Below are 20,005 nucleotides of genomic sequence, written 5' to 3'. Positions count from 1 at the left end.
TGAAAAAATAAGAGCAACTGAAATCAGGGCCATAGAATGGCAACACTTTGACAATCTTAAGTATATATTTCACTAATTATAATACTAGATTGCAGAAAGTTTATTTGTTAATACTTGGCTAATCTTCTAGCATTCTACATCTTAATAATACTCTGAATTACTATAGCATCTTTCATCTCAGGAGCTGAAAGCTCCCTGCAAACATTAAATTTCACCACTTTTCTGTAATATGGGGAAACCAAGGCACAGAAGTGCAGAGACTTCCCCATAGCTACCATAGTAGGACAGTGCCAGAGCTGGGAATAGAAACCAAGACCCCTAATTCCTGCAATCCTGCTCTAAGCACTGAACAACTTTCTTAAGGTTTAGGAATGCCACTAGTTACCACTATTCCAGGGAGGCATAGATTCTGACTGCTTGGAGGCAGAACTGGATCAGAACTCTTGAGATAAACTAGTCCAAACATAGAATCATAGAAGGGACTGCAAAGGTCATCTAGTCTAACCCCCTACCAAGATGCAGGATTTGCTGTATTTAAACCATCCAAGACAGATGGCTATCCAACCTCCTTTGGAAAACTTCCAGTGAAGGAGCTTCCACAACTCCCTAGGTAGCCTGTTCCATTGTCCTACAGTTCTTACAGTTAGGAAGTTTTTCCTGAGATTTAATCTAAATCTGTTTTGCTGTAGTTTGAACCCATCGCCTCCTGTCCTGCTCTTTGTGGCAAGAGAGAAAAACTTTTCATCTTTTTTATGAAAGTCTTTCAAGTATTTGAAGACCACAATCATGTCCCCCTCTTAATCTCCTCTTTTCCAAACTAAACAGACCCAGTTCCTTCAGCCTTTGCTCATATGGCTTGTGTTCCATCCCTTTGATCATCTTTGTTGCTGGCCAGTTTCTCTACATCCTTTCTATACATTGTTGACCAAAATTGGACACAGTACTCCAGCTGAGGCCTAACCAGTGCTGAGTAGAGTGATACTATCACTTCCCATGGCTTACATGACATGCCTGTTAATGCAACCTAAAATTGCATTTGCTTTTTTTTGCAACAGTATCACATTGGGAGGAGGGATAGCTCAGTGGTTTGAGCATTAGTCTGCTAAACCCAGGGTTAGGAGTTCAATCCTTGAGGGGGCCACTTAGGGATCTAGGGCAAAATCAGTACTTGGTTCTCCTAGTAAAGGCAGGGGGCTGGACTTGACTTCTCAGGGTTCCTTCCAGCTCTATGAGATAGGTATATCTCCATATATTATTACTGCTGACTCATGTTGAGGTTGTGATCCACCACAACTCCCAGATCCTTCTCAGCAGTGCTGCTGCAAAGCCAGTTATCTCCCATTCTATATTTGTGCATTTGTTTTTTCTTCCCTAAGTGTAACACCTTACTTACATTTGTCTTTGTTGAATTCCATTTTGTTTTCAATAGCCCAGTTCTCCAATTTATCAAGATCCATTGGAATTGTAGCTCTATCCTCCAAAGTGTTGGCAAACCCTCCACCCCACAGCTTTGTGTCATCTGCAAATTTGAGCAATATGCTCTCTATTCCTACACCCAGATCATCAATAAAGATGTTAAACAGCACTGGACCCAGAACAGTTCCCTGTGGAACCCCACTTGAGACCTCAGTCCAATCTGACATCATTCCATTAATAATTACTTTTGTTTGTGGTTGTTTAACCAATTTTGTATCCACTTAATGATAGTTCCACTAAGCCCGCATTTCTCCAACTTACCTATCAGAATGTCATGTGGGACTGTGTCAAAAGCCTTGCTGAAGTCCAGGTATATTATGTCCACCACATTCCCCCTATCCACCAAACCAGTTACTCTGTCAAAGAAGGAAATCAAGCTGGTTTGGCATGATTTGTTCTTAGTAAATCCATGCTGGCTGCTAGTGATCACCCCTTTGTCCTCCAGGTATTCACAAATTGAATGTTTTATACATTGCTCTAGTAGCTTCCTAGGTATCGAAGTCAGGCTGACTGGTCTATAGTTCCCCAGCTCCTCCTTTCCTCCCCTTTTAAAGATGGGCATTATGTTAGCCCTTCTCCAGTCTTTTGGGACCTCTCCTGTCATCCATCAGTTTACAAATATTATTGCCAGTAGCTGCGAAATCTCTTCAACTAATTCCTTCAGTACCCTGAGGTGTATAGCATCCGGCACTACTGATGTGAATTCATTCAAATTGGTCAGAAGACCTCGGACGTCTTCTTTACTTATCCCCATCTGCATCCCTTCCCCTTTATCATCTATGGTAACTTCCCTAGGCATCCAACCACATTATTTTTTGTGAGACAACTAAAGCAAAATAGGCATTGAGCAGCTCTGCTTTCCTATCATCGTCTGTTACCAGCTCATGTTTTCAATTAAGTAGCAGACCCACACCATCCTTGACCTTTCTTTTTTGTCTGACATATTTGAAGAACCTCTTCTTGTTATCTCAAACATTCCTTGCCAGCTGTAATTTTGCCTTGGCTTTCCTGATTTTATCCCTACATGCTTGTGCTATTCCCATGTATATTTCCTTGGTGACATACCCCCTTTCCATTTTCTGTATAGAATCATAGGACTGGAAGGGACCGAGAGGTCTTCTAGTCCAGTCCCCAGCATTCAAGGCAGGACTAAATATTATCTAGACAATTCCTGACAGATGTTTGTATAATCTGCTCTTAAAAATCTCCAATGACAGAGTTTCACAACCTCTCTAGGCAATTTATTCCAGTGCTTAACTACCCTGACAGTTAGAAAGTTTTTCCTAATGTCCACCCTAAACTGCCCTGGCTGCAATTAGAGCCCATTGCTTCTTGTCCTATCTTCAGAGGCTAAAGAGAACAATTTTTCTCCCTCCTCCTTGTAACAATCTTTTATGTACTTGAAAACTGTTATCATGTCTCCCCCGTTCTCGTCTCCAGACTTAAAAAAAACAATTTTTTCCATCTTCCCTTAGAGGTCATGTTTCCTAGGTCTTTAATCATTTTTGTTGCTCTTTACTGGACTTTCTCCGATTTGTCCACATCTTTCCTGAAATGTGGGGCCCCAAACTAGACAGAATACTCTAGCTGAGGCCTAATCAGTGCAGAGTAGAGCAGAAGAATTATTTCTTGTGTCTTGCTTACCAATACTCCTACTAATACATCCCAGAATGACGTTTGCTTTTTTTTGCAACAGTGTTACACTGTTGACTCACATTTAGCTTGTGATCCACTATGACCCCCAGATCCCTTTCTGCAGTACTCCTTCCTAGGTAGTCATTTCCCATTTTTTGTGTGTGCAACTGATTGGTCTTTCCTAACTGGAGTACTTTGCATTTGTTCTTATTGAATTTCATCCTATTTACTTGAGGCCATTTCTCCAGTTTGCCCAGATCATTTTGAATTTTAATCCTATCCTCCAAAGCAGTTGCATCCCGTCCTAGCTTGGTATCGTCCGCAAACTTGATAAGTGTACTCTCTCTGCCATTATCTAAATCATTGATGAAGATATTGAACAGAACCGGACCCAGAACTGATCCCTGCGGGACCCCTCAATATGCCCTTCGATCTTGACTGTGATCCACTGATAACTACTCTCTGGGAATGGTTTTCCAACCAGTTATGCCCCCACCTTATAGTAACTCCATCTAGGTTGTTAAACTAGGCAAATACGAGAAGATCATGCAAGACAGTATCAAAAGCTTTACTAAGGTCAAGATTTACCACATCTACCACTTCTCCCCATCCACAAGGCTTGTTACCCCATCAAAGAATGCTATTACATTAGTTTGACATGATTTATTGCTGACAAATCCATGCTGACTTACTCATCACCTTATTATCTTCAATGTATGTATCTGTTTGGTTTTTAGAGAGCTAAAAAGCTCCTTGTACTGCAGCCACATTGGCCTCCTGTGGTGGTTCTTATCTTTCCTCGGCATTGGAATAGCTTGTTGTTGAGTCTTCAGTACTGTATTACATCTTTTAGGAACGTTTAGCCCCCTTTGACTCCTTTATTCCTAATTGGTCTTTCCATGGGACCATGCCTACTATTTCTCTGAGTTGGTTGGAATCCGCGTTTCTGAATGTAACCTGCCCCTCCCTGTCCTGTCCTATGGCTGTGAGTTCCCAAACGCTGCTTAAGCTGGGAACCAACAGAGAGGAAAGGGCATGTGTTAGGAGAGGGGGGAAATCTCCACAAAGCACAGATTGGTTCTATGGAGGATTTAGGGGCTGGTGGTGTTCAACGGAATGCAATGGAAGTTTATGCTGCGGCGTAATCCCATCTCAAAATATTTAACCCAAGGTCTCTAAAAGTCAAAATGCCTTCTATGTGTTAGATGCCTACCCCTGATTTCCATATACTTTATATGTTTATTCCCAAAAATATACTCACACAAAACCAATATCTGCTTTTGCTTATATCTTCCTTGTAGCTGAATAGAAATGGTTGATTCACTGAGGTTATTAACAATGAAATGAAAAGCCAAGGTGTCCACAGAGGTATTTGAGAGGAACAAGGGACATGAGTGAAGGGTCATATTCAGAGGGCCTCTCCTGTTTATCCAAGATATTATTTCTATTATTCTATAGATTTTCCATCGTCTAGGCAAACTAAAGGATGGTTACGGCTGCCCATGAAGCAGCCCTGCTTCAGGGGTTCCATGTGAGGCTCTGGAGTCTTTTCATGTAATACACTCCAATAAATTGATCTTTCCCCATTCCAAATGCACCAGTCCTTGTATGCTTTCAAGCAGATTGGAGTAAGGAACTCAAAGAGCTGTGCAGCTCAACTCTGAACAGTAAAACACTGTAGTTCCTACCTGCATTGTGTGTCTCCCGGTTTTTCTTTCTGTAATACAAGAGAGCAAAAGAGATTATGTGAAATAAAAGGGAAAACCTCCACATGAACAATTATTTCTTTTATGTTTTAAGGCAATTTCATTGTTATGATTAAAAAATACATTTAATACAAAATTCTGCTTTCTTGGCAAGAAAGAATATAGGGAAGAGAGAAATAAAAACACACTAAAGTAGTTCTTGGTATAGGAATATATTATATTAATGATTTCTGAGAAAAGATCATGAATGTTCAGACTAAATGGATTAGAGTGCAATACTACACGTGCGTTCTGTGTGTATTTGGTACAATGTATACATGTATAGGGATGGTTTCTTCCTGTGTGTTTGTACAGCACCTATCACAATGGGCCTCCGATGCTCACTGGAGTCTTTGGGCACTATCATAATACAAATAAATAGAAACTAAACAGATTTCTGACCAGTGGGAAAGCTCATCTCATGAAAAAGCTGCACTAAACAGAGCACACTTAATTTTTTGTACATACAGCCATGCTACAGACACAAGTATTTTATTGTTCCCAGAGCTTAATGGAAAAGGCAGAAAAGGAACAAGTTACTTACTTTACAGTAAGTGCGGTCCTTTACAATGTTTGTCCACATGGTTCCCACTCTAGGTGCACATGTGCCCTATGTGCACGAGACTGGATTCTTTTGGCCAGCAATGTCTGTAGGGGCCATGCCTGAACACTGCATGTCCTCTTGCCCCCTACCCAAGCGCATAAAGGGCAGAGTGGGTCCAGCCACCATTCAGTTCCTTCACCAAGATTAAAGGACTCCACATTAACAAGAAAGGAGGTTCATGGGATCAGCATGCCTGAGCACTTGCTGTGTGCAGCTTGGAGGTAGTAGATGTTTCTTTTTGATGGAGGGTTTCAGAATCAGACACACCCTTCATTGATCGCTCCAATAAAAATAATTTCAAACAATCATCTCGGACTTTCTAAGGGTGTTTTGAAAAAGGCCTGCATGTTGAAACTTGTCTGGAAAGGCAAATAAAACATTTAATATTCCCATCATTTAAGGGAATAGCTGCCTCATAAGCAAGACAGGCTTGTCAACTTGCTAGAAAAAAATACAGAAAAATTAACATTGAACTAATACTAAAGGTAACAAAGAGCTATGGGGTAGCAATTGGATACTGTGGATGTCCTGTCTCGCTGTCATAGGTAGTAAGAAGGAACTAAGTTGCAGTTGAGACTCACTCTGCTCCGTATGCCCTCGATTAGAGGCATGAGGCCATGCAGGGCGCAAGCACTGCCCCAGACACTTGCCGGCCAAAAGATTCCAATCTTGCATGCACAGGTGCATGTGCGCCTTGAGTGAGAGCCATATGGACAAATACTTGAAGAAGCACAGCTGCTTGTGAGACGAGGGGGGAAGAAATGCAGTGGATCTCAACACTCACTTTTATTCAGCAGCAGGCTGTGGCCTAGCTTAAAGCAGGCCAAGGCCTCAATTCAGGAAAGCACTTAAGCATGTGTTTAAACACCCTTCCTGAATCGAAGACCTAACACAAGAAAAACTTGTCCCATATCCTTTGCCACCAAATAAATAAGTTTTCTGTTGGGAAAGTGAAAATGAATGCTTAATTGCAGATCTTACTCAAATCTCATTGTTGAGATGATCCCATCAGCTAATCCAGTGCCTTCTCCTGGTCCCACTGAAATCAGCAGGAGGACAACACAAGACCTGATCCTCGAGGGTGCTGTCTTTCAGGTGACACACAAAACTGATGACCTGGTGAAATTCCATCTTGGGGAATTACATTCTCAGGCCTGCCAAATGTTGTATCTTATGTGACACTCACACATTTAGCAGATCGGTCATGTCTTCTCCCACAGCTGATAAAATGCTATGCACTTGAGAAACTCACACACCGTTCCCCAGCCCCCCTCCCAAAACCTTGTAGCCTACGGAATGTGCACTTAATCTTTCCCCCAAATCCTCTGCACTACTCTTTTCTTGATCACTGGGGACAACACCACCATCCTGCTTGTCATGGACTCCCATAATCTGGGTGTCATCTTCAACTTGGAACTCTCTCTAGGTCCTTACATCCAGGCTATGTCTAAGTCTTGCAGATTCTTTCTGCATAACATCTCTATCCATCCACACAGCTAAAACTTTCATCCAGGCTCGTTTCCTAACCCATCTCTTTGACCATGTCACCCCTCTCTTTGCGTCTCTCTTCTCTATTGTGTCAAACATAAGCTACTTGTCTTCACTTTCAAGCCTCTTCTCGACCTTCAGGGGAGGGATAGCTCAGTGGTTTGAGCATTGGCCTGCTAAACCCAGGGTTGTGAGTTCAATCCTTGAGGGGGCCGTTTAGGGATCTGGGGCAAAAATCTGTCTAGGGATTGGTCCTGCTCTGAGCAGGGGGTTGGACTAGATGACCTCCTGAGGTCCCTTCCAACCCTGATATTCTATGATTCTATCGCCACCCCACCTATCATCTCTCATTCAAATATCAAAAGGACAATGCCTGTCTCCACTGCTCGCTTGTTAAACAAGTACTTTCCTGCTTTCTCCCATGCTGTCCCTCAGGTTTGGGAGGAGCTCCCTGAAACATCTGCAAAACTAAGTCATTATTCTCCTTAAAACATTCCTTTGCCATGATGCCTACAAAAAACTTGACAACAATTAGGCTGCTGGTACACTGTCTCATTGTTTCCTTGTACTCCCCCATCAGTCTGCCTGCAGCCATCTGTTCTTTCTTGTATTATACTTAGATTGTAAGCTCATTGGGGCAGAAATGGTCTTGTTTTCTGTGTTTGTACAGTGCTTAGCACAATGGGGTCATGGTATGTGTCTGGGGCTCCTAGGTGCTACAATAATATAAGTAAATAATAATAATGAAACACTAGGAAACCACAATCTCTAGTCCCACCTTTCTCCAGTGGCTGGCTCTTAATATTTCTATGCATTTCAAAACCTAAATTATGAACCACAAGGCGAAGCAATTGTCATTCACCCATTTCATGGATAAGATAGCAGAGAGGTTGTACATGGTAATTTCAGCCACAGCAGGGAATGAACCCAGGCAACTAATATGTTGGGCCTGAATCTGATTTGTTTTGCCACAATGCCTTTTAGAATGACTGTGCCAAATTATGTGCTTCAATATGCTGCCTCTACCACATCCTGACCACATTCTGCTTCCAAGAGCCAGGAACAGAACGCATGAATACCCAGCATTGTAGCACTGTCTCAAGTGGAAGAGGCTTGTGTTGTGGATCTGAGGGTCCTGGGTTCAAAGCCTTCGCTTAGGGAAAAAATAGTGTATAGTTATGTGATTAAAGACTGTGTGTAACATTTTCAAAAGCATCCACATGACTTAAGTGCCCTAAATACTATTAACTTTTAATGGACTTAAGCACATTTGAAAATTTTATCTTGTATTCCAAAGCATCATAATTGAAGTGATACAGCTAACCTGAATTCTGGAATTGCCTAGCTTTTCTATGCTGACTTTGCAACCTTAATTTTACCTTCTACCATAATTTCTTTTAAATGTGTTTTTATATATATTATATATACACACACACACATACATACATACACACATACACACACACCTCTTAAGCTAGTGTGAGGAACCTAGAATAATCATAATTGTTGAAATGATATTAGAGGTGAATGTGGATAATGCATTAATAGTTATTTTATTACTGTATTATTATTTGTATTTTTGTTAATGGCAGCTGTCCCTTCAAGAACAAAATAGAGCAGTCATACAGTGTGTTTGATGTAGACAAAGTAGTATGTGGGAGATTTTGCCTGTGACCCCAGAGAGTGGGAGATCGTGCATGTGCAAGCTCCAAAGAGATCAGAATTTGATTTAATAAACTTTTCTCTCCAAAAAATATGCCTCATTCTTGAAGGTTAGCACTTACTGGGGGACTGGATACCTCAGTGTATTGCTAAGGAACTACAGAGCCTTTCAACAGTTTGAAACCAGCCTAGCTTAGCAGTAATTAAAAGTTGTTTCCATCTAATAGATATTTAGTGGCCCCCTATGTGAGTCTGATGGGTCTTAATTCCACATCAAAACCCACCATCACATATTGCATTAATTGGCAGACCTAGACTAGAAACCAAGAATTGTATGGGCCACAGAGCGTGAATTACCCCTATTATCTCTAGAGGAAGCTACCGCTAGACCAGGATTGGGGCATACTTAGCAGGGTAGTACATGTGAGAAAGAGAAGGTCACTCACCCTGTGCAGAAACTGAGGTTCTTTGAACTGTGTCCCCCGATGGCTGCTCCACTGTAGGTGCAGCAGTGCCCCCATGCCTGGGATCAGAGATCTTTGGTAGCAGTGCCCATTGGACCACATATGCGCTTCTACCCATCTCGCGCCGCGAACGGGATCAACATATAGTGCTGTGCAGTCCAACCGCTCTCAGCTCCTTCTTGACTGCAGAGCTTATCTTTCAGCTCCAAAGCAGAGGAGAGGAGGGCGGGTAGTGGAGCACCCTTAGGGACACACATCTCAAAGAACATCAATTACTGCACTGGGTGAGTAACCCTCTCTTTTTCTTCTGATGTCCCTATGGGTGCTCCACTATAGACGACTGTAAAGCAGTGCCCCTAGTTGGAAGGCTTGGGCTTCGGAGAGGCATTTAGTGCAGATGACAGGACAACGTGTCCTAGCAGGCCAGCTGATGCTGAGTAGTAATTGCGCAGTGATGGCTAAAAGTGTCTGTGGAGGCCCAGGTGGCTGCTTTGCAAATGTCAATAATTGGGATATTGTTGAGAAAGGCAATCGAGTTGGAGAGAGAGTGGGTAGAATGTGCTCAAGTTCCAGAAGGAGACTGTTGATTGTGTAGTTGGTTGAAAAGGTGTATACATTGGGAGATCTGCTTGGAAAGGCATTGTTTGGATATGGCCTTTCTATCTTTCGACCATTGACAGGAATAAGCGTGGCTATTGTGTGAAAGATTTAGTTCTATCCAGGTAAAAAGCTAATGCTTGCCTGACATCCAAGGTGTGTAACGTCGCCTCCTGTTGGCTGCTATGTGATTTGGGAAAACGCAGGGAAGGTGGATAGGTTGATTTAAATGGAAGGAGGTTGGTACCTTGGGTAAGAATTTTGGATGTAGATGTAAGGTGACCTTGTCTTTATGAAAAGCTGTGTACTGGGTGTATGTCATGAGAGCGCCAATTTCTCCTACCTGTCGAGCCGATCTGATGGTGATGAGAAATGCTGTTTTCATGGATAGATGAATATAAGAGCATGTTGCCATGGCTCGAACAGTGGTCTGGTGAGGCAGCGCTAGATGAGGCCAGGGTCCCAAACTGGGGTGGGATCTCGTATGTGAGGGTAAAGGTTTGGAGACCTTTCAATAATCTCTTCATGAGTGGGTGGGTGAAGACAGAGTGGCTGTCTATATTGGGATGGAATGTTGTGATGGAGGCTATGTGTACATGAATGGAACTTGTGGATAACCCTAATTTTTTAAGATCCAAAATATAGTCCAGAACGAGTAAAAGAATATTCATCGCCATGACGTGATTGGTGGTGCACCAGGATCAGAACCTTGTCCATTTTTGGAGGTAAGTGTGTCGAGTTGTGTCATGTGTACTATTTAAGCGGACCTCTTTTACTGCCTCTGAACAGGTCACCTCTGAATCCTGAAACCATGGAGGACTCATGCCTTCAGATATAGGGGATGTGGATTGGGATGGAGGATTTGACCCGCATCCTGTGAGAGGAGGCACAGAGCTGGTCACAGAGTAATCAGAGGACATACCTCCTTCACATGATGGTGAGTATACCAAATTGGACATAGCCATGTTGGAGCTATAAGAATGACTTGGGCTCGGTCCCCCTGTATCTTCTGAAGCACTCTGAACAAGAGAGGAATGGTTGGGATGGCGTAGAGTAGTGGGGCATCCCACGTAATGAGGAACACATCTCACAGGCACCTGAGGGCGTAGGCCTGCTCTTGAGCAGAATTGAGGGCATTTGACATTCTCCTGTATGGCAAAGAGATCTATGGTTGGGAATCCCCAGCAGCTGAATATGTGGTGTAGGGTTTTTGTATCTAGCTCCCACTTGTCATCTTGGGAGAATCTCCTCCTCAATGAGTCTGCCAAGGTGTTCTGGTGTCCAGGGAAGTATGCAGCTGAAATGCTGATTTTGTGTTGGATACATCATTTCCATAATTTCAGGGCTTCCGAACATAGGGAGTTGGGCCTTGCTCCGCCTTGTCTGGTGATGTAGAACATGCAGGCGATATTGTCCGTCATATCTCATATAGTGGGATGTCTGATCAGTGGTAGAAAATGCCAGCAGGCATTGTGGACCGCCCATTGCTCTAGAAGATTGATGTGTAGGATGATTCCACTAGGGATCACCTGCCCTGCACTATATGGGTGAGAAGGTGTGCTCCCCAACTGATTAGGGAGGCGTCAGTTGTTACTATCAGGGATGGTGCTGGTTGAAGGAAAGGAACCCTGACACAGATGTTTTTGGGTTGTGTCCACCAGGAGTAGTGAGCCATTGACCTTGATACGCATGGATAGGAATTTGTGAAGACTGTGCCTGTGAGGTACATAGACAATGCGTAGTCACGCCTGGAGACAGCACATATGCAACCTGGCGTGCTTTACCACAAATGTGGCTGCTACCATGTGGCTGCTAACATGTGGCCGAGCAGCTGAAGACACGACCTGGCAGAGATATGGGGACAGGTTCTCATAGTGGACACAAGGTCGACTAATCTTGAAAATCTGCTAAGCTGAGAGGAAGGCTTTGGCCAGTATCACATCCAAGCGTGCCCCAATAAACTCCAAGTGTTGTACAGGTGACAGCGTCAATTTTTGTATGTTTATATGAAGGCAGAGATTTGAGAGAAGGTTCGTTGTCTGCTCTACGGCATGAACTGAGTCAGGTTTGGATGAAGCCTTGAGGAGACAGTCATCTAAGTATGGGAATATAACAATGCCTTGTTTGTGTAGGTAGGCTGCCACTTCTGCAAGGACTTTGAAGACGACTCAGGGGGCTGTAAAAAGTCCAAAGTGAAGTACCCTGTAGTAGTCATGATTGGTCCCCATGATGAATCTGAGGAACGATCTGGTGATGTAAAAATACGTATCTTGGAGGCGGAGAACCAGTCTCCCTGTTCTTTTCTTTTGGATCAGAAAATAATGGGAATAAAAACCCTTCCCTCTGTGTTGGGATGGGACTGATTCTATGGCCCTCATTTGCAGGTGGTTTATTTCTTCTCATGGAAGGTGTTCATGAGAAGGGTCCCAGAAGAGTGACGGAGAAGGGTGTGGGCAGGTGAAATAGATAGGAATGGGATGCAGTATTCTTTGTTGATGATTTCTAGGACCCATTTGTCCAAAGGGAAAGAGCTTCCCGGTAGGGAAGGGCAGGCAGTGGGAAAGACGTATTCTAAGCTAAATACTAATAGGGAGGGAAGAACGAGTTTTTTTTTTTTTTTTTTTTTTTTTTAAAGGGGAAGACGACAATTAAAGGAAACTACTAATTACTAAGCTAAACAGGTAAGGGTACTATCTAAAGACTCAGCTCCAAATTCTATCCCAGACCAAAGGCGGTTGAGAAAGAACAGAGTGGTTGGACCACACAGAGCTATATATAGATCCCGCTCACGACGCAAGACGGGGAGGAGCACATGTGCAGTCCAAAGGACAATGCTACCAAAGATCTCCAATCCCAGGTGCAGGGGGTGCTGCTGCACCTACAGTGGAGTAGCCATAGGGACATCACTCAAAGAAGATTTTGCCTGTCTGCTGCCCTGTAGTTAATCAGAGGACTTCACTTAGGTTGCCAAGGTATGTTTTCCTTGGACAGATGGCCTAGCAGAACAGCAGAGGCTCTACAGAGTTTTCAGCTGACCAACACGTTCCAGTCAATTGGCCACAGATACTTACCGGTGCTGTTTCTTCATAGGAGTCTCATTCTCTGTCATCTCTGGCATGGTTTCAGAGAGAAGGGCCTGAAGAGGAATAGGCAAAAGAATTAGCAAATACAGACCTCCCCAGAACTCTACTAGCTCAAGAAAGTGTCAGCTCAATCTTTAAGGTTTCAACTATAAGTGCAAGATCTATTTGGATGAGCCAAGAAGTCCAGCACCTTAATTTAGCACATCTTTAGTCAAGAGCACATCAAAAGAGTAAGTACGGTCCCTGTAGTGCACTGTTGCTATATGCATTGAACAAATTTCCATTCCCTGAGGAGTGTGGCTTAAAAAAAAAAAAAAAAAAGGAAGAAGTATTCCCATCTGTTCAGAGAAGCAACTAGGAAAATTACACCAGTTGGTTGCTGGGGGCGAGGGTGTGTGTGCGTTTTGAATTCTTCATGAGATACTCACAGAAGATATGATGAAACTGGACAGTCTTTCATTCTAATATGTGTACAGTTCCCAGTTTGAATAAAGCGAATAATAATTGCTGAGCAAAGTAACAAACTAGATTGAAAATATTTTATTAAATAAAAAGTATATCAGTGGCAATGTGGTTTTTCTTGTCAGCTCTTGTTTTTGTACAGATGATTTATAAAAGCACTTTATCGCTGTTTCTTGGTTTAGTCTACTAACCAAGTATCAGACTCCTTTTGGGCATTACTGTGGCAAATATACAGAGCTGAGCCCTGCTATAATTAGACAAAAAAACCAAACAAACCCTATATTAGTATACAGTTAAGGTTGCTTCAAATAGTATACCATGTTCTCAAAAACATCAAAGTCAGTAAAAACAAAGTTAAAATATGACTACATTTCCCGATGCACAACATGACTTTACAAATAACCTTTCCAAAGATTGAATACAAGCTGTGCAGTTTGTACTAAGACCATTAAAAATGTTAAGACGACATGATAGCATGGTTACGTGAATTTGAAGATGAAGTTATGCCAACAATGGCTATTTTATTTATATACATTATGTACAATCTTTAAAATCTTTCCTCTCCATAATGGCATGTATATGTGTGTGTGTGTGTGTGTGTGAGAGCGGGCGCGCGCCATTACGGAGAGGAAAGATTTTAGAGATTGTACATAATGTGGAATGTGCTATAGATGACAGCAGGAAGATAATTTCTTACAGAATTTTTTGTAACATTCTTTATTCTAAAAAAAATATGTTTTATGTATGTTTCTGTGTTTGTATGCAGGGATGTTTCCACTGACCTGTAAATGAAGTGGAGATGTCAAAATGTATTCAAAACTACATTATTAATCAATTAATGTTGACATTAATTAAAATAATTCTTAGCTATCAGTTAGCTTCCAGTACCTAGTCTCTATTTACATTCAATTCTAAAAAAAAAAAAAAAACAGGATAGGGGATTTCCCCAGGCCTCTGTTCACCCACTTTAAACCCTACCCAAGAGTCTTTGTTGCAATTACATTCTCTCTGAAAAAAACCCAAAAGAACTCCCTTTCAGGCTCATCAACATTGCCTTTTAGGGATTTTCTATGCACAAACTGGAACCAATATAACCATTTGTAGTTAAGTCAATTTTTTACTGACTTAAATCAAAATTTGGGACTCAATCTGAAATAAGAGTGTCTACATGCAGACTTGCACCGAAATAACCAAAAGGTGTGGCTTACAACCAGTTTAGTTATTTTGATTACAGGTTCTGCAAAAACAAGCCCTTAGTTAGCTTGAAGGATCAATATGAAGAAATGTAATACACACATGCCAACATGCAGGAAAACGGCACTCTGCTCCATACAGTGAGAGAGTTGTGTGGTGAGCATTTGCGGATTCAACAGCAGTAAATCTTCTTTGTCCCCTTCAAAAGAACCAACACAAACCCAACTGTCTACACTCAGAATCACAGCTGCAGAATCAGTCAGTTTCATGATCTCAATAGGACTTTTCAAAATTCCTTGACCATGAAAAAAATTACTGTGCAAGGAATTTGGGTGACCTGGGTGTTAAAAACAACCAAATACAATAATGGGCCAGACCGTGTTTCCCCTTGATATATACTATTGAAGGTGGGCTCAACCATCTTCACAGCATTGTTCCCCCTGAACCAGATGAAGTACAGACCCCTGAACTCTCTACACCGTTCAGGAGTCTGCACTTGGAGAAGGGCAGAGTCTCGGCAGGAGGAGTGAATAGGTTGTAATGTGCAAACACATTTAAATTAATTTCAACAATTTTTAAAGTTAAGACACTCTTCTGAAGTTTCTGTGTCTCAATGAACACTTGGTTAGAGCATGGAAACCCATAAAGCGAAACAAACTAGATGATAAAGTGAAACACCAAACAGGTATGCACTGACCAAGTAGAGGGACATGCAAAAAAGTCAACTGAAAAAATACTGAAAAGTCAACTACATTTATTTAAATCATTTCACTTAAAATAAGAAAAACAACCTTTTAACTGTATCTTTTTATCTTGTCATTTTCTTGGTAGGTGAAAATCCTTTACCTGCTGCACAATGGCCCCAAATGAGCAAAATACTTAAGCAGATGAACAGTCCCTCTGCTTCAGAATTTGGCACATGCTTAAATACCTTGCTGACCTCTATCCCTATATTTGGTTACTTTACACCCTTTTGTTGGGCTTCATCCCCTTTTTTATATTAGTCAAAAAATTGGCCTCTAAAGGAGAAAGGAGTATGCTACAAAAGGGTATTTGAGATGGACTTAGAAAGCAATGTGTGTAGCCCAGAACACGGTATCTCATATTATCAACTGGGTATGGTATCCAGTAGATCTTTGGGTTGTGCTAACATCCTTTCACCCACCAACCTGTAGCTGGAATTCTTCACATGAATTCTCAGACTCCTCCCAGCTTCACCTCACATCAGTTTCTGATCCAGACACATCAGGTTCCACTGGCAGACTTCTTATGCTTAACTTTTTTTGGTTACTATATAGGAGAAAAAAAAGTTATATTAAATTTGGACACCAGGCAATGTTTTAAGTTTCTGTAACTTGACCCTGATGATACTGATGTTACAAGTAAGATTGCATAGTCTAAAAGTCAACCATCTAAAGAGTGCCAAAGTTTAAAACTGTATATATGAGAAAATTGAGGGAAGGCATACAGAGGTACTGTAAAAAAAAAATCTGAAGTGGGTTTTTTTACCCACGAAGGCTTATGCCCAAATAAATCTGTTAGTCTTTAAGGTGCCACCGGACTCCTCGTTGTTTTTGTGGATACAGACTAACATGGCTACCGCTCTGATACAGAGGCACTGTATTTACTGCACACAGAAATGAAGTTTGGACTCTAAGCCTCTTATGTCCTAAATAGTTGATTGAACAAGAGACCTATGCTTATCAAGACAACCAAGAAAAATATATTCTAGCTCTGAAAGTTGTACATCTCTAACATCCTTTCCCTGAGCATGAGATGGATACAGGGAATATCACCACCCTGTGGAGGAAAAAACAAAAACAAAACTGAGATCACGTCTAGTTGGATCCAATTAGATCCAATTCTGCAAAATTCCATATACCTTCAACTCCTCAGTCAGACTTGATGGTGCTCAGAGCTTCATAAAGTTGCACCCTTAATCACCTCTAAATCAAGTTTCCAGTGTCATCATATCCCAATTGGTATTATACATTACCCAACTCCAGCCCATCCAAAAGACTTTCCTATCCCAAATATCTGAGCACGTTGCACCCTCTTTGAAAACCTCCTCTGGCTTCCTCTTCTCCATTCATTGTATGATTTCTTCTTGTCATCAAGATTCTTCTTGAGAACATTCTGCCCATAATTTGAGAAGAATCCACCCAGTTTTAAAATTCTTCCACAGAAGCTGAAAAGTGTTTTATTTATATAAACACCTGTGGCTGGCCCATGTGAGATGACTCTGGCTTGTGGGGCTTGGACTGCAGGACTATAAAATTGCAGTGTAGACAATTGGGCTCAGGCCGAAGCCAAGGCTTGGCTCCAAGACCCTACCTTTCACAGGATCCTATAGCCTAGGCTCCAGCCCAAACCTGAACGTCTACGCAGCAATTTTATAGCCCTGCAGTCCAAGCCCTGTAAGCCCAAGTCAGCTGCAGATGGGCTAGCTGCAGATGTTTTATTGCAGTGTAGACATATATTAGAGTAAGAGTTTGGAAGTCAGAGGATATTTCCCTAATGTTAATGTTTTTTCTGAGGCCTGGTCTACACTACAAACTTAGGTCGGCATAAGCTGCGTTAACTCGATCTAATAATGTATATGTCTAGACAACAGAGAGTCCCTTCTGCCGACCTAAGTGGCTGTAAAGTTGCCTTCTGTACTCCACCTCCATGACAGGCATAGCACTTGATTCGACATCCACAGGTCGACATGAGGATAGTGTAACCACTGCGTTGTGCAATTCGAATGAATTGGTCTCCAGGAGGTATCTCACAGTGCTCCACTGTGACCGCTCTGGAAAGCACTTTCAACTCCACTGCACGTTAGTGAGGTACACAGGAGGTGAACAGTCGTTCTGGTGCTGCCCCACAGACACACCACTTTTATGAGGAGCTGCATGCGATTCTCGGCGGCGATGCCACCACTACCACAAAATGCTCTGTGGATACTTCCCAGGAGCCCTGGGTGTCCTCAAACAAGGAGGAGGAGGAGAAGGAGAAGAATGTGAGGCAGGCAAGGAGAGGATCCATTCTCCCAGAGAGCCAAGAACTGTTTTAACCCTTGAGCCCATCCCTTCACAGGACCAGTTGGCAGCGGAGCGTGATGCAGGGGAAGGCACTTCTGGCGAGTACACATTTCCAATCAAACTGTAGGGGTTACATGCTATTATTTTTTATGTTTAATCTGAACAAAAAAGTAGGTGTCATGGGTATCAGTGGCCACTCCAGCTACGCAGAGGGTGCTCTCCGAAAAAGACTGTTTACGTGCATGGGGATGGCCTGGGAATCCTCCATGGAGATCTCTAGGAAGCTTTCATGGAGGTACTCTGCAATCCTTTACAGAAGGTTTCTGGGAAGGGCTGCCTTATTTCGTCCACCATGGTAGGACACTCTCCCGCGCCACTCCAGTATTAACTCTGCTGGCATCATTGCAGCACACAGCATTGCAGCTTAAGGACCAGGTCTGTACATGCTTGAGCATCTGCTCCCCTGTTGCCTCTGTTACCCTCAGGAGACTGATATCCCATAGGATCGCCTACTGAAAACGGGGGAAGTTTTGAATGCTAGCCCTTAAACCGCAAACAATTCAACAAGTAATCCACCCCGTTTGGTGAAATCCGGGTCACACAACCACACTTTCCCAAACATGCTGTGGTTGTAGTTGGAAGAGATCACCGTGTATTGCAAGCAGCATTGGGGGGGGAGGGGAGGGTGGCGGCTTCCTGTTTGTCTCCCTCCCCCCCAAACCCAGTGCCGTTTTTGTAAAATACAAACTATTTGGGGGGCTTTACACTGGTGCCTGTCCTCAAGGACTATCCATGTTGCTAGGGGAAAGGGGGCTTTTCTCAAGTTCCAACTTGTGATCCCAAGGATGTCTTCACAAAAACAGCAGCACAAGACCTCTTGCCCATGCCTCATGGCCTTACTCACCATGGCTGGAGCAGCAAACCGACTCTTGCAACAGCAAGCAGTTGTGATTACGTTGTGGCCTGCAGGGAAGTGTATTGAGGGGTGTTGTTTTTTTTTAATAAAAAGAATTAACCTTGCCAGAAACATTGTCAATGCTACTCTTGTGCTTTGTATTCCTTGCAGCTGAAACCCTGTCCATCGGCACATCCTCCAGACCGGGACAGAGACTTTCCCAGATTAGAAGGCAGAAAAAGGAGACTCAGGAGGACGTGATCAATGAGTTAATGCACGCCTTCAAGAGTGACAAGACAGAGCTCAGAGCATGGATGATGACACTGTCTGAGAACATGGACACAACACCAGGGGAGGGTACAAGGAGCAGAAGGCGCCCATTCCCACACCTTTGATTGTTATTGCAGTGCATCTGTAAGCAAGTTTTCCTTGTTTCTCCCCCCACAGTTTTATCAGCCCTTTTGCTCCAGGTTATCTTACTTTTCTTTGCTGTCTCTGTGTGTTGGTGTGCATAATAAAACTTCACAGATTGAGGAAAAAAGGCTCTTTATTCATTCAACACACAGTGATTAGTGGGGGTGGAGTTTACAGGGAAGAAAATGCACTGGAGGGGACAGTTTGGTAAGGTACAACACCAATAAGTCTCACGTTACTCTGGCTCATTGCTGAAACTTGTTTTCAAAGCCTCACAGAGATGCAGAGCCCCCCGATGTGCTCTTTTTATTGCCCTGGAGTCTGGCTGCTCAAAACTGATGCCAGACGATCTGCCTCAACCCCCTGCCACGAAACTTTTCTCCCTCTGTTTCACAGATATTATGGAGCACACAGCAGGCAGCAATAACAATGGGGTATTGCTTTCATTGACGTCTAACCTAGTAAGCAAACAACGCCAGCGACCTTTTAAACATCCAAAGGCACATTCCACCACCATTCTGCACTTGCTCAGCCTATGGTTGAACCGGTCCTTACTGCTGTCCAGGCTGCCTGTGTATGGCTTCATGAGCCATGGGAGCAAGGGATAGGCTGGGTCTCCGAGGATCACGATTGGCATTTCAACATCACCAATGGTTATTTTGCAGTCTGGAAAGAGAGTCCCTGCTTGCATCTTTCCTAAAGATGCGTACGTCATACACTTTTCCCAACCATCTCACATTGATGTAGGTAAAATGGTGCTGGTGATCCACCAGAGCTCGCAACACCATTGAGAAGTACTCCTTTTGGTTTATGTACTCTTTGGCAAAGTGGTCTGGTGCCACAATAGGGATATGTGTTCTGTCTATCGCCCCACCGCAGTTAGGGAATCCCATCATGCAAAACCATCCACTATGTCCTGCACGTTACCCAGAGTCACTACCCTTCTTAGCAGAAGTCTGTTGATAGCCCTATAAACTTGGATCACAACAGATCCCATGGTAGATTTACTCACTGCACATTGATGCCCCACTGACCGGTAGAAGTCTGCATTGGAAGTTTCCACAGAGCTATCACCTCTCGCTTTTCCACTATCAGAGCAGCTCTCATTTTAGTATTGCTGCGCTTCAGGGCTGGGGAAAGCTCTTCACACAGTTCCTGGAGAGTGGCCTTACACATTTGAAAGTTCTGCAGCCACTGCTCATCATCCCATAGTTGCATAATGATGCGGTCCCACCAGTCAATGCTTGTTTCCCAGGCCCA

At 42.9% G+C, this 20,005-nt stretch overlaps 1 protein-coding gene across 1 annotated transcript in view; it reads right to left on the bottom strand.

The window, feature by feature from the left end:
- Nucleotides 1-20,005, bottom strand: part of USF3 (upstream transcription factor family member 3) — a 57,379-nt gene that overhangs the window by 12,416 nt on the left and 24,958 nt on the right. Inside the window, exons 2-4 of the mRNA XM_065417385.1 lie at nt 15,580-15,700; nt 12,743-12,807; nt 4,800-4,828 (exon numbers count right to left, since the gene is read on the bottom strand). Of these exons, the coding sequence (XP_065273457.1) occupies nt 4,800-4,828; nt 12,743-12,789 (76 nt within the window). The 5' untranslated portion in view covers nt 12,790-12,807; nt 15,580-15,700. The remainder of the gene's footprint in view (nt 1-4,799; nt 4,829-12,742; nt 12,808-15,579; nt 15,701-20,005) is intronic.

This window comes from Emys orbicularis, chromosome 1 (genome assembly GCF_028017835.1).
Source record: "Emys orbicularis isolate rEmyOrb1 chromosome 1, rEmyOrb1.hap1, whole genome shotgun sequence".
Lineage (NCBI taxonomy): Eukaryota > Metazoa > Chordata > Testudines > Emydidae > Emys > Emys orbicularis.
The sequence above is the reverse complement of the archived record's forward strand: the minus strand, read 5'-3'. Positions and strand labels throughout refer to the sequence as shown.